Source organism: Pholcus phalangioides, unplaced genomic scaffold, assembly GCF_987345545.1.
Source record: "Pholcus phalangioides strain wild (caught in Gottingen) unplaced genomic scaffold, Ppha-v1.0 ptg000010l_1, whole genome shotgun sequence".
NCBI classification, from domain to species: Eukaryota; Metazoa; Arthropoda; class Arachnida; order Araneae; family Pholcidae; genus Pholcus; species Pholcus phalangioides.
Genome location: NW_028301603.1, coordinates 9,339,416 through 9,354,223, shown reverse-complemented (window position 1 = coordinate 9,354,223; position 14,808 = coordinate 9,339,416). Strand labels below are relative to the sequence as shown.

At 37.1% G+C, this 14,808-nt stretch overlaps 1 protein-coding gene across 3 annotated transcripts in view; it reads right to left on the bottom strand.

Moving 5' to 3' along the window:
- Positions 1 to 14,808, bottom strand: part of LOC149080857 (solute carrier family 15 member 1) — a 101,439-nt gene that overhangs the window by 3,406 nt on the left and 83,225 nt on the right. For all 3 annotated transcript variants that reach the window (XM_089237526.1, XM_089237527.1, XM_089237528.1), the window contains 8 exons: positions 14,011 to 14,092; positions 11,539 to 11,652; positions 11,195 to 11,356; positions 8,397 to 8,590; positions 6,260 to 6,380; positions 5,253 to 5,384; positions 4,732 to 4,839; positions 4,369 to 4,573 (listed from right to left, as the gene is read on the bottom strand). In XM_089237526.1, coding sequence (XP_089093652.1) covers positions 4,370 to 4,573; positions 4,732 to 4,839; positions 5,253 to 5,384; positions 6,260 to 6,380; positions 8,397 to 8,590; positions 11,195 to 11,356; positions 11,539 to 11,652; positions 14,011 to 14,092 — 1,117 coding nt within the window. In that variant the 3' untranslated portion in view covers position 4,369. The remainder of the gene's footprint in view (positions 1 to 4,368; positions 4,574 to 4,731; positions 4,840 to 5,252; positions 5,385 to 6,259; positions 6,381 to 8,396; positions 8,591 to 11,194; positions 11,357 to 11,538; positions 11,653 to 14,010; positions 14,093 to 14,808) is intronic.

Sequence of the window (14,808 nt, the reverse complement as noted above, 5' to 3'; positions counted from 1 at the left end):
GAACCAAAAGAGCGACCTACAGCGTGTGCGAGTACCAGGGCCGTAACTAGCTGGGGCCTGTGCTGTCCCAGAGCCGAATGGAGGCTCCAAAAAATTTGCAATTTTCACAATAACAACCCTTTCAAGAAGGGTCGCAAAGGAAAAGTCTGCCCCGGGGCCCCCGAAAAGCCACACCACAGCCGGCCCTGACAAGTACAATAGAAGTGCTGTTATAATGACAGCTCATAAGCATGGGAAAAATTGTCGTTATAACAGACTTCTCGTTATAAGCGGATGTTTTTCATAACATTAGCTCTTTGGCAATCACCTGCAAATTACTTGTTACATAAAGATTGTCGTTATAAGCCATACTCGTTATATCAGACGTTTACTGTATGTGGGTTATCAAAACAGCGTGGAAGAATGTGAATGGGGAAAACAATGTGGAAGTATGTGAGTGGGAAGAACAGTGTGGAAGTATGTGAGTGGGAAGAACAGTGTGGAAGTATGTGAGTGGGAAGAACAGTGTGGAAGTATGTTAGTGGGAAGAACAGTGTGGAAGTATGTGAGTGGGAAGAACAGTGTGGAAGTATGTGAGTGGGAAGAACAGTGTGGAAGTATGTGAGTGGGAAGAACAGTGTGGAAGTATGTGAGTGGGAAGAACAGTGTGGAAGTATGTGAGTGGGAAGAACAGTGTGGAAGTATGTGAGTGGGAAGAACAGTGTGGAAGTATGTGAGTGGGAAGAACAGTGTGGAAGCATATGAATGACTAAAAAAGTGACTTGGAGAGCGCGTGAGCATGGGAGTGACCAAGAGACACAGTTGCACATGCAGGAGTGGGAGGGGATCTAAGCGGGTTATTGGACATGATAAAATTTGAGGAAAGAGTAGTCAAGAAAATTAGAGTGGAATGGGAGAAGGGTGGCAAAATTTGTGCAGCCCACGGTGGCAAAACCATAAATGCGCCTCTGAACACACCACTCAGCTTAAACTAATCTGTATTGAAAGTGTGCAGCAAGAATTTTTAGGAAAAAATTAGATTTACACATGGATTCAGAGGCAAAATTTTCCCAACATTACTGTGGCAACATCGTCCATCACTGGATGGTGCTGTCTGACCATAGAGAAACAGCCGCCTGCGCATTGCAGGAACGACACTGACAGTATGAAATTCCTATCCGTGGGAAAAATTGGTCCACATGGGAAATTTCTTAGCATTTGCGGGAATTTTGAAAGTTCATCAAACGAAAGAAATTTTATTGAAAAAAATATATAATGCAAAATAATGGTTTTTTTCTATATAGTGTAAAATACCTGAATAAATACTGACTACATATTTCCACCAATAGATGGCAGCACAAGTTCCGGAATGTGTTGGAAAAATTTAGTCAAAAGGGAAATTTTATTTGACAAGGTTACCATCACTGGAAGCTGACATTTTTTTCCAAATTACCTTCACCGCTTCAAAAAACGAGGTTTTTTTCATTGCCTCATTGCCTTTGTGGTGAAATCGGCACTCCCATCCATTACTTGACAACATGTAAATTAACTGCACATCTAAAGCACATGGCTGTGCCCGCTGCTGAAAATGCCACACTCTGGATCAGAGAGATTTTTAAAAACAAAAGTAGAATAAAAATAAAGTCAAGAAAATAATTAGATGGATAGAAGACAATGAAGACAAAATGATCCCACGGACGCCTTATCAGCCTATAGCACAAGTACAAACTGCACCATCTTGTCCCGCGTTCACAAAGAAAAAAGAAACTGATCAACAATTAAAGAAGACTGACTGATGGCGCAAGAACAATATAATGCCGGGGAAATCAAACAATTTAAATTGAGGATGAAATCGATTATGAATATTATATCTGATTTATTACTGATTTCAATATGCGATTTACGATTTTATATTAGAATTAAGATTTGATTATAGGATTATATGCTTGATTTCCGATTATGTACGTAGATTGTGATCTTGCAACTGATTTTATACTTAGATTATGATTTTATAGTTGTTATGATTTTAATGTATATTTTGTAATGTATGCTTTTTTATGAATAAATTGCCAGAGGTATCCAGTCCGTGAGGACAATGAGCCGATATTGCCATATGGAGATGTGGCCAGGGTATCTTTCATTTTGATGGAAGCTGACATTTCGCTGCTCAAACAACGCGGCCACATGATCTGCTTGTATCGTTCTTTTCTTGTAGGTGTTCTATACTTTTAATTAACTGTGTAATAAATATGTTTCAATTATTTTTATATTGTGAGGGGAAGCATTTGCGACTTACACATCCCCTCTACAATAACTGATGACTTCGCTGATCCCATGCTCTTCCGCTTCAATTTCCATTTTGTCTCCACTCTATCAGACCAGACACGACCCAGTCTCTGTCCCTCCCGGGATATAAGCCTTTTACCCGTGGGTTGGATCGTGCTGGAAAGATTTTGCTTCTTCTGGCACTGTTACCTGCTTTCAAGATGGCCAATGTGAAACTGCCACAGTTATGAAGTTAAGAACCTGAACTCTTCTTCAAAATCTGTGCAAAATCCTTATTTCATCCATAATATCAAAGACGATTTTATTTAATATCAAAGACAAGAGAAATTTCAACTCATCATCAGCGCCCTTGGCTGAGGCAAACTGAGGCTCGTGAAGTCGCTACTTCAATCCACAGTGGAGCTGCAAAGGGCAGAAACCTAAGTACTTCTCGCCTTCTCCCCCAAGTTCTGGAGCATGGGCGGAGATACGGGGGGGGGGGGCCTGCATCAAAGGTGAAGTCAACTGATCTAATGCATAGATGTATAGATGAATTGATATCATCATCATCGTGCTTCCCTAGCAATAATGACCGTGCCCCCCCCCCAGACTTTCAAGTTTATCGCCGCCTATGTTCTGGAGTCAAACCGAACCAATATGAAAAAAAGTATTTATCACATAAAAGCTTGGCCACTTTGAACAAGTCAAAGTCAACAGCGTTGTCAGACTTCCAACTTTGAGGAGCAAATGCAAGTCGATCTCCCATCTGAAAAAAAAAGTCTTTCTCTAAACAGAGAGAGCACGCGCGGGCACACCTTCAACACAAAACTTTCATATACATTAAAAATCTAGGCATTTATCATTTTCACTTTAAAATATGCAAGCAAGATGGCAGCACCAGTATGACACGAAACAATAATAAGACAAAAAAATAAATGCACACACACAGGGACAGACTTAAGTATTTTGTTACCTGGTGTAAAAACAGCTTTTGGGCCCTCTAAAATAATTTTTCCTGATCCTCCGGTGTCTTCAGCATCCACACGAGAATGACTATCAAACTATGTACTACATACTATATTTATGGTGGAAAAAAGCCACATGGCAGGGTCTAACAAGAAATACTGTAAGTGTGCCCGCGGCACTTTCAGGTTGAGAACCAATAGTAAAATATCAATAATACCAATAGTTTATGATCATGCCACCCTCCCAGAAAGTAGCGCTGACAGGGGCACCAGCCCTGTCAGCACCACTTTCTGTCAAAACCCTACACATGTGGGCTCTCGTTCTTGGACAGGATTTTAAGCTATTGCTTTGTTAAGCAATAAATGCAATGTAAGTTAAAATGCAACTCAATGTAATCAAAGTATTTTATTTCATTTTGTGACCCCCTAAAATTTAGCGGTCCAATGCGGCTGCACACTTTGCTCCTGTAAGTCCGACCCTGCACACACACACACACACATACATGTTCCTGCATGTACCAATTCAGTAGAAATTCCACAGAAGGAATGTTTACGAGGTGCACGTATGCTCAAGTCGTGGTCATGACTTTTTTATGGTATACTATATTTGTCTTGAAAGTGAAGCTATTCTACATACATCGTCCTGTACCATGTTAATTGATGGCATATAATAATATATGCCACGGTCTCGGATATAAATACAGATAATGTTCAGGAATTGTTTTATCTCATATATTTAGGTTCTCTGATAATATTACTTCAGATTATGATATTCACTGAAATTTTGAAATGCATGTCATGTACCTAAAGCTAGCGCAATAACTATTTAACAGAAGTTTCAAAACAATTAACATGGATAGATACAGTTTTGTGTATCACCCTTTGTAGTGAGAGTCCACTGATCCACTTACTATTTCACACCAGATCATGTATGTATGTCACCCTGGTATTTATGGGTAAATTTCACAGAGGGGAAAAAAATTGTGTATACAAAAATAATTGGCAATATCTGTATAAACTCATAGCCAACAAAGAATGGACATCTTTTCTATTTCCTAAAAGAAAAAAAAGTTGAATGGATATCATCAACTACAACCAGCCATTCGGGACTCAAAATCTTGGAAAAAATAAGATAAAAGATGGAAGAAAATATAGTTACATCAAAACTTAGTGTCTTCCACGTGATTCTGATCTGTTGCAATATTCTCTTTGTTGAACTTTGGTTGTTCCGATTTCTCATCTTCATCAGCCTCGGATGCTTCTTCACTGGAACTTGTGTCCACATACTTGTAAAACACAGCGATTATTGCAAACAGCAACATGTCAGCACCCATCAGAGCAGCGTACATGAAGAACTCATTTGACTGTAATGAAAAAAAAATGGAACTTTGAAAAACAAAAAAGTATCGCCAACTCTTATAAGAAAGTAAAGGTTGAGTTAATCAAGAAGATCAAGCAACACTTATCATGCTCAAGCCATTCATTCATTCAAATAGCAAAGAACTAGCAAAAATAAATTTACCTGCAGTTTGAAGAAACTAGCTTTTGAAATGATCACAACGATCAAATCTCCAATCGCAACGGTGAGAAGCCAAGCTGCCTGCAGCACAGACTTCATACTTTTGGGAGCCTGAAAAGTAGTCACCACAATAACATATGATGAAACAAAAAAAAGCAATAACAGTATATAACATGCATGTAGTACATCCAGTGTCGATAGTTGAAGTTTGAGCTGTCTGCAGCTTTAATGGCAACCAGAAAAATATGAAACTTCCAGAATGTCATAGCCTCCACTTCCTGGAGCTGAGCACCTATAGGTTGATATCTTTTTCAGGCTCCCTTTATAATAAATTTATAGCGTGAAAAAACAAAAAACAATGAGATTTATCTCAGGCCCCCGGGCTGGAGTTTTGCTAGCACTACCCTTGTGGGGCCACGGTCTTAATAAAGGGATGGGAGAATTTTTGAGTCAAACAACTTGAGTCCATATTTGAGATTGATTTGCGAAAAAATCAGGAACATTGAAACTAATTGGAAGTTTACCTGAGAATAAGAAAACTCCAGACCAGTTATAGAGAACATGATTTCCCCTACTGTTATGAGGACGTACTGCGGTGCTTGATACAGCAAGTGGACTGTGTTAGGTTTCACTATGGCGTAGCTACGCAGATGTACCTGAAAGCCAGAGAAATCACCATATTAACATAAGTGAAGTTGAAGATAAGAGTAGGAAGTTAGCATACGCCCCAGTCTGTTACGGCTTAGAGATAGAATTCTAGACTTCTAGAAAGGGTGGCTCATTTCTTTCCAGTGTCATCTTAACACATAGGCCCAACCCAGCACAGCAAACACCATCTACAGCAGGAGGCTTCAGAGGAGCGAAGCTCCTGATGTCACTGAAGAAGGTCATCTCACCTATAGTCATTTGATATAGCAGGGCGAAGCATACGACATCTTTACACTTTTTTGTAGTATATACAATGGCTACATGTGAGATGACCTTCTTCAGTGACGTCACGAGCCTCACGTGATGTGAGCTTTCTGCTATAGATTGTGTTGGCGCAGGCCAGGGCCTCAAGTGCAAAGGAGGACCTTGTGAAAATAAAATCTGATTAAAATATTTGAGAGCAAGCACGTCAATCGGTAGGCGAGAATTTTTTTTAGCCAAGTATGAACCTTTTCTAACTTTTTATCGTAAACTTTATAGACCTCTTAAGTGCATCATTGATATCACTGAAAAATTATAGGTTAGGTGTACAACTTGATAGTTTTTAGATCAGCGTTTCTCTATCTCTCTGAACTCAAGAACTAGTAAAATGCCCGAAACAGATAGAAATATATATACCTTAAATATTTTATTTCAACCCAACAATATTTGTGGCATACAGTTGAAGAATTTCCATTTGAACAGAATTAAATTTTCAAGTCTGCTTGCAGGTTGCCTGTTCTATTTTTATGGCCACTTCTAGTTCACAGACAATACACAGAGGAAACACACTTTTTTTCACACGATTGGATCAACACTAAGTGAGATAAAATATGTTACTTACATCAGTTACATTCTGAGGATCATAAAATAAGCTCTGCACGTAAACACCTCCTGGACCAACATCAAACTTTTTGGTACAAAAGCTTTGAGTTTGACCACTGACTCGGAAACAAATTTTGTACCTAAAAGAAAATAAAAGGGGGAAAAAAATTAAGTCCTCGATTGAGCGTATGTTTCCAAGGAATTTTCGTTAAAAATTATACGTGACATTACCCAATGAATAATGCAGAGAACATCGGTATAACAGATAAGACACTTTTATAAACTAAATTCGAGAAACCATGAAGTTTTGTAAATAATTAATGATAATTAGAATTACCTTTTAAGAGAAAGTGGCCATTCATTCCAAACTCACCCTCACTGTGGTTTTATTGACACCAGACAAATACATGTCAAAACCACATGGATCTTTATACAATAAACAGTAACACTCTATTTTACAGGGGTGCCCGACCTCCGGCCCATGAGCCAAATGTAGCTTGCCAGATGGTAAAAGGTGTTCCTAACAAAACGTAACAATCCATGCAACACGATAAGCACAGAAATGGCATGTGAGCAGAACAGTCCCTCCTGTTTGGCCTACAGACTGAGGAGGCATTCAAGTATTACATAAGCACCCGCAGCATATTTTCACAATTTTAAGGCATATTTTGCATATTTCATAATTTTCGATAAAAAAGTTTTTTTTTTTCCTCGCTATTCCAATCCTACTTCCGACTGGTTTTTATAGTTCCTGCCTCTGATGAGAACTCCTAGGGGCTAGCCTTTTTATGCCTTAAAAATGAAATTTCACTGCTGATTGGTAAAAAATCATGAAATTCAGGTTTTTCAACCAATCAGCAGTGACATTGAATTTTTGGAGCACAATAAATACCAGTCTTTCTAGGACACTAGTGTGTGGCAGTAAATAGATTAATCATCTGAATCTGTATTGGTGATGGTTGGTAACTTGTGGGAGAAATTGGTAAATGGGGGAATTTTTTAGTTTGCTGGAAATTTTGAGAGTTTTTATCAAATAAAAAGAATAACTTATTTTAATTTTGTGCGATGCTTTATTGAAGCTAAATACTTTACTTGGCTAGGTACTTTCCCCTGTAGAGATTTTTTCCCGCAGCACATTAATTCTGAATTTGTAGGGGAAAACTCGAAAGGAAAATTTTGACTGCATGAGATAAGTTAGTAAAACGAAGAATTTTTGTTCATACAATAAGTAATGGTTCAGAATAATTGGATCAACACTTCTCATTATCATATTATTTTGCTAAAAGTAATGTTATTTGAGATAGGAATGAGAAAAATTTGAGGACATATTTTTCGTTTTATAGGGTATATTTAGATTTTTAAGAGCATAAATGCATTTTTAAAAATTTTTTAGAGCACAAAAATCCTAGCCCTAGTGATTAAGTTAAGGCATGAAAACATGAAAGTTGGAAATGATGTATGATTTTCGAAGTACTTATATAAATGGAAGGATTTATCCTTCTGTACTTGTGCAATCAGGTAGAGGAGCCTCAGAACATCGCCTGTACTGATAGGGGGGGGGGGATCCCTGTGATGCTGCTTATTAAGTTTTACAAACATGGGTTATAGCAAGATTGGGACAAAACGCCCCCCCCCCCACCATGCCTCTGTATACTCTTCTAGGGATCTCAGCAAAGTCTCCTTGATAGGGACTTTGGGGACTTTGTCTCAGGCTTACCTAACTTTGCTGAAAAAAAGAGGGAAGTCAAAAATGTCCGAAATTCTTCTTACGTAATACTTCAATGCCCCCCTCTAAGGTAATACATCCCTGTCTATTAGAATCAAAATATTTACAAACAAAACCACAAAAGAATGTATCAGGAATGAGTCTTACTTACAATACATGCTGCTAGTAGTGCAATACATGCAGTGCCATCTTAACGCATGGGCTCACTTGGGCATATCCCAGGGACCTCAAGAGAAGAGGGGCCTCCGCAAAATGAGTAGTTAATTTTTCGAGAATTTGTCAAGTAGGGCCTCAGAAAAATAACTTGGCCCAGGGGCCCATGCTGCTCTTAAGATGGCCCTGAATATATGTTTTCATTTTCTCTTGCAAATTACAAATTATTAAATTAGCCTTCATAAACACTATTTGAAATGAACAACTTGCAACTTACGTTTCAGGTTCAACATCTACTGGAAGAGATGTCCCTATAACAGAAGTATTATATTCAGAAGAGAGAGCAAATGGTTTATTATCAGATTTTCCTTCAAGCCAGAACACATCTGCACTTGTGTTCAAGTTCGGAATATTATAGAAAATTGTCATCTTGGCTTTGCCGGTCTCTACTTTCTTTTTGTAGCCCTCTGCCTAATAATGATAAAAAGTCGGCATAAGAAAACAGCGATAGAAAGCAACAGTAATGTTGTACGTATAATATTATTGTTCTTTTTCATTGAAATTTTTCACAGAAAATTACATTCACTCAAACGAACTGATCACAGTAAATAGCCTATAACTACCCCCACGGGGATTCAAACTCCAGTCTCTCACTAGCCGGACGAGTGCTCTACCATCTAAGCTCTGGAAGCAGATAGAATATTTCAACCTTGGAGCGCATATATACGTGTTGAAAGGCTCTGTACATGAACGGCAGCAGCAATCAACCAACAGCTCATGAATGACATAGGCCACCAGATGGCCACATGCATACAGAAATGTCCTCTTCACTTGTTAATTCAAAATTCATTGGAAGACTGGTTATTTGTGGAGATGTATTTCTATATGCATGTGGTCATCTAGTTGGCCTATGTCATTCACGAGCTATTAGTTGATTGTTGACGCGTCCATGTACGGTGCCTTTCAACATATATATATATATATATATATACGCTCCTAGGTTGAAACATTCTATCTGCTTCCATAGCTTAGATGGTAGACCATTCGTCCGGCAAGCGAGAGACCGGGGTTTGTAATCTTCATCTCCACAAATAACCAGTCTTTCAATGAATCTTGTATTAACAAGTGGAGAGGACATTTCTATATGCATTGGCTAACCTCCTTAAAAAATATAGCTCTCTCCAAAATATTCCCTCAAAGACAGACAGCACCCTCTTCTTTTTACAAATGTTTGAGAACCATAGTACAACTGTGAACAAATCATCCCCCCCCCCCCACTTGTATAATAGTGTTTTCAGCTTTCAGCATTTAAAAAGGGGACAAGTGTCACCCTACTTTAAAAAAAAGGAAACAAAAAATAATGGAGTCTAGAGTCCCTCTTTCTCTCCTCTAAAGTCGGGGGTGTTGTTTTGGACCCTTGTCCAGCTGTGAACATTTTCATCCCATACTGATCGTTATATGTCTTGAGGATTGCTTAAGAAACAGGGTGTTGTTACAACAGGGCTATATAATGTATAGTCCCTGGGAATCCTCTTGTTCTGGTTTCTTCACATTTTTGGCCTCTCCAGTTACAATGGCGAAATAGCCTGTCATTGTGATGCCCACTGGAAAGCATAATTAATCCAAGGAACCACAAAAAAGCAGTAATCTTAACCTGCTATGTGCTTTCTAGGAGAGTACCTACCAAAGTCTTTCTAGAATTAAAGCTTCTTTTCAGATCTTATCTCATGTTCTTCTCTGGTGTTCTCCAAACAGGGTCATAAAATAGAAAAGGAAAGAAGACCTTTTTGTTGCTTCAGGCTCTTTGTATAGTTCTCTCACAAGGAAACGTTCCTAAGCTAAACTCATAGAATTCGATGAAAATTTTACAGGCATTAGTAAATGACTTAAAATATGTACTGTGAAAAAAGTAGCTGCGGAATTGCATCAGAAAAGCTGCAAAAATGAATATAAATCAACATTTTAAACGCCAAATGCAAACTTACTTGGCGAGGATTCAGAGAAAAGCGGAAAATTCTTAAATGAACTGTTTGTGTTTCCTCCAAATGAGTTTAAATCTCTGTCGTAAAGTTATTTTTGGGCATTTTGCATCCACAAATGTTTAAAATTCAGTTTGAATACATATTTTTAGTCTAATCGTGCATTTCCTACACCTTTATTTTACATAAGTAAAACAAATTAGTGAGTTGCAATAAGTTTTTGTTGCTGTTTTGTTTAATGTTGAAAAGTTTTTCGCATGAAATTGCATCGTTGTATACCTTGATATTTTTGGATCTATTTTTTTAAACCAGCTGTGGATTTCAAATAGAAAATGCCACCACATATTAATGTGTTCAACATGGTATAGATGCTGTATACAACAAATTCTCTGTTCAAGAAATGGAGCTGACTGATTTTACAGAAGCCGAAATAAATTAAAAAAATAAAATAATGGAAATTTTGAAAGAACATTGAATCTATTTGCGAAATGTTTGTGATGAAGTAGAAGACTCTGGATTTCGACTCATCGGTTGACGAAAGTTAATTTGAGAATACTGATTTTGACATTATAGATGAAAATGATGAAATGTATGTAGGTGAAGCGTTAAACGAGGAAGTCCAGAGTATCCCATTTGAAACTAAAAAAGCATCTGTTGAATACTGGTGTAGCAGTAAAACAATGAAGCATCACACACTAAAATCCGTTCAAAGCAAGTATTATGTTACAGCCGGATTATCGAGAGTCTACTGTACTATGATTGTCAAGAGAAAGTACTATTCAAATTTTGAGATTATCAGTTCTAGACTGGTAAGGAGGTTCCACCATATCAACTTGCCTGGCACCCCACGATGCTGCTATGACAGCCTTAACCAGAAGTTATCACATATGTACAACATTACCGGATTTGAGCACTGATGAAATGGCAGCTTCATATAAAATAGTCTTATGGTCGTGCTCAAGAGTTAAATTAAATTCTTGAAAAAGCTTTTGTGGAATAAAACTTCTGAATTATCCCTTATATTTTCTCATAAAAGTAATGCAACAGCATCAAAGTTTCTTCGATAACTGTTATAAAACCAAGAAAATAATCTTACAACAACAAATTCCAATCCCTTGGGAGATGTCGTGATCATCAATGTCTGAAAAGAGTTTTGTGCAGTAAAAGTGTAGGGCATTGACTTTAACTCGCCACAATCCTTAGGTGTAACATTCCACATTTGATTTTCATGCAGCTTCATGTCATGTAGAGTTGTTTCCTATTCAGAATACAAGAAAAGTTAATCATAGATCATTTCACAGCTGATCAAAATTTTATTTTCAAGTTTTCTTTTTTCCCTCTTATTCATTTTATTATAAATAAATCTTTTTTCTGATGAAATATTATACAAGTTGATAAACTGGACGTTTTGCATCAATTAATGTTGGAAAGAAATCGTACCTGAAACGAAGCAAGCATTTTTTCAATGTCTCCACTTATGTTAACTGGGCATGGAGAGTTATTGATGATCATCGTTTGACTGTGTCCGGCAGGGATAAGTTCTGGAAGAGTTTTCTGCAATGAAATTATGTTGTTCAAAATACATACTTTATTTTCAACATCCTATTTGCAACTTCAGTGATTTTTCCACCAAGTACGTTAATGTCAGAGATATGTGATATTATATTTAATAAAATGTTCTTGACTATTTTGGTGCCAAAATATTAGTCTTCCTTCGGTTTCCAATGCTCTCTCTATGTGTAATCAACAGAGTTATATTCACAGAGGGGCTCAGATGGTTATAGCCTAAGGTTGGACAGGCGGCAAAAGCATAAATCTACCTCTTCAAACCCATCAAGGACTTGCAGCAAGTCCTAACAAAAAGGAAGTGAGAAAATAAAAGCACAACACACTAAATACCAACAGGCAGGGACACAACTGGATGGTTGGTCAGACAGCGCAAGCATGCATTTTGGTGACCTCCCTTGTAATGTTGAAGGAGAGGTTAAAGGGTGACATTTGTATTCCACCTGGTCCAGCGACTAGGGCACCAGATCTGCCTGCTTCACTGGAGTTGGGGGACCCCTGTCAACAAGAGTTCAAGATACTCAGGCAATCAATCAAGCCAAGCCTCACGAATGTAACACCAAAAGCACACTAAGACAGATTGCCAATGTGTACACAGAGAAAAAAAGGACACAAAATAGTATAATTTACCCTTTCACAAATAGGCTTTTGGCAATAAATTTGAATGATCTTTATCAGTGATGATTCTCATAGAACTGGGTTTCTTGTTCGCATGTAGAAATGGGGGGGGGGGGAAGAGTACAATACATTTCTCGTTTGCCACCTCACTTTCTCACCCTCTCCCCTATGTGTGTTCTCTATAAAGTAAAAAGTATGTCAATAATATTATGATTATTATGGAAAAAATTTTTCATTTCCCATATTGGTCATGTTCAATGTCTTTTCTGCAGTTTTTAAGCAATTCTAATAAAAATTGGTGGCTGTGCCTATTTCCGGCAACATTTTTAATGATTGGTTGTGTCGCCTTATTTTACCCCAGTTTACCATATATTTCTCAATGAAATATGGTCATCTGATCATTTGAATATTTCATTCATGAAATATGTAATGTTTACTGTGATTTGTAGCAGCCCTTTATTTCCCCAGCGATTCTAGAAGTAATTAGAAAATTGCATTTAAGGCAATAAATAGCTTTTTTTAGGGAAAATTTTAGGATGCAATTTCCCACATTTTCCTCAATGATGTACAGTGAACCTAAGCATGAAGACATGGTTTTTAATTGAACCCATATATGGATATTACTAGTATCAATTGCAATGGTTGAATAACTTTTCATTCAGTGAGAATTAAACTATTGAGTCTACCAGCGCTATCGTCACAGTCCATAAGTTGAGAAAAGCCGGACTAAAGCATGTGTTTTTATATTCCCAGAAGAGTCAACTACAGTCAATATTGTTAAGCTCGGGTTCGATTTTCAAAGTCAAAATGTATTACTAATGAGCTCAGTTTAGTACAGTCGAATCCTGTTATAACAAACACCAAGAGACCAGGGAAATCACTTTGTTATAACGAAATTCCGTCATAAAGGATTTCCAGGTTTATGCGTTGTTTCTATGTAAACCTATCTGAGGGATTAGAAAAGTTTTCATTGAAATGAGAGTTTTGCTATATCATTATTCGTTAGAACAGGATTTGACCGTATAACAACGTAAATTAAATCATTAATTTCAATCAATAGTTCAAATCATAAACAGCACATAAAATGTTTCCCCTGAGAATTTTTCCAGAATATAGCATATACAGTCGAAGCTCGATTTTACGAACCTCCAATTTAAACTGAACGTTTCTACGAACTGGTCTTCTGGTCCCAAACAATATACCTCACTTTGGAATGTATTTCCAATTTAAGAACTTTCGATTTGACGAACTATTTTTCACATCCATGTGGGAAGAAGCTACTGTTAAATTCACTGCTCAAAATAATTAGGGGAAATGTAGCTTTTATTTAATTGTGATTTTTAAACACATTTTAATTGATAAAATATCGACAAAGAACATTGTTCTGTATTCACAAAGAGTTGTGTTACAAGAATTAATCATCAACTAATTTTCTATAAATGTAAATAAATAATGCATATTCACTAACTGTTTTGAGCAGTGTATACAGACAATTTCCATTATAACGATGAATGCTGTTATAGCAGAAAAAAAATTTCATTTTAACGAAAACTTTTTCAATACCCCAGATAAGTTTACATAGGAACAATGTAAAAATCTGGAATTCCTTTATAACAAAATTTTAGTATTACGAAGTGATTTGCATCTTGGAGTTCATTATAACGGGATTTGACTGTAGCAGCAGGAAGAATCATATTTATAAAAAAACTTCTGTAATCATTTACTTACTTCGACAGATAATTGCAAAAAAGCAGCAAGAACAAAAGACACGGCAGCCAATATCCCTCCAACAGTTATCCTCTGTAACGGCCTGCAAGATGTAAATCATTACTACCCTATTATATACACAAATATTTTTATTTTTGCAGATCCACATAAATAGACAGACATAATTTTTTTCTTTGTTGGCACACAACTACCTACAATGGTAAAATAAAAATGGCCATTGAAAAAAAACTAACTACCTCACGCTAAAACCCAAATAGTATGAAATACACCCACACAAACCCCTATCGATGCCCATCATTCCCTTCAGAACAACCAGCAGAAAATTGCCAAAAACAGTATTTTTTCCTCTAATGCTCCATACATCTGCATGAGTGTGCGCTGCCCCGATTAGTTTATTTTCCCTTTAAATTCGCAACTTCAGCATCTCTTATACCCCAATTACAAAGAAATATACATTTCCTTTTTCTTTATTTCTTGCAGTTTTTGGGGCATTTTATAGTACAGTATGGTTTATATCAAGAGCCCTGAAGAAGATAATGGATGAATAGTACAAGAAATGAGGAGAGGAGGAGTTTTTCTGTTTCTTGCCGACGCTGCTTGCAAGAGGAAAAAAGATCTATCGGTGATGTATAAATAAAACTGTTTTGTCACTGAAAGGAAGGTACCTCTCAGTGAAATTGCAGTGTGACTAACTGCTTGATGTCAGATAAAACCAAAAACAAAATTGTGTTGATTGCACAAAACATTAGAAAAAGTAGGACGGGGTCATAGCACGATAAAGAAAAAAATCAATTTTTT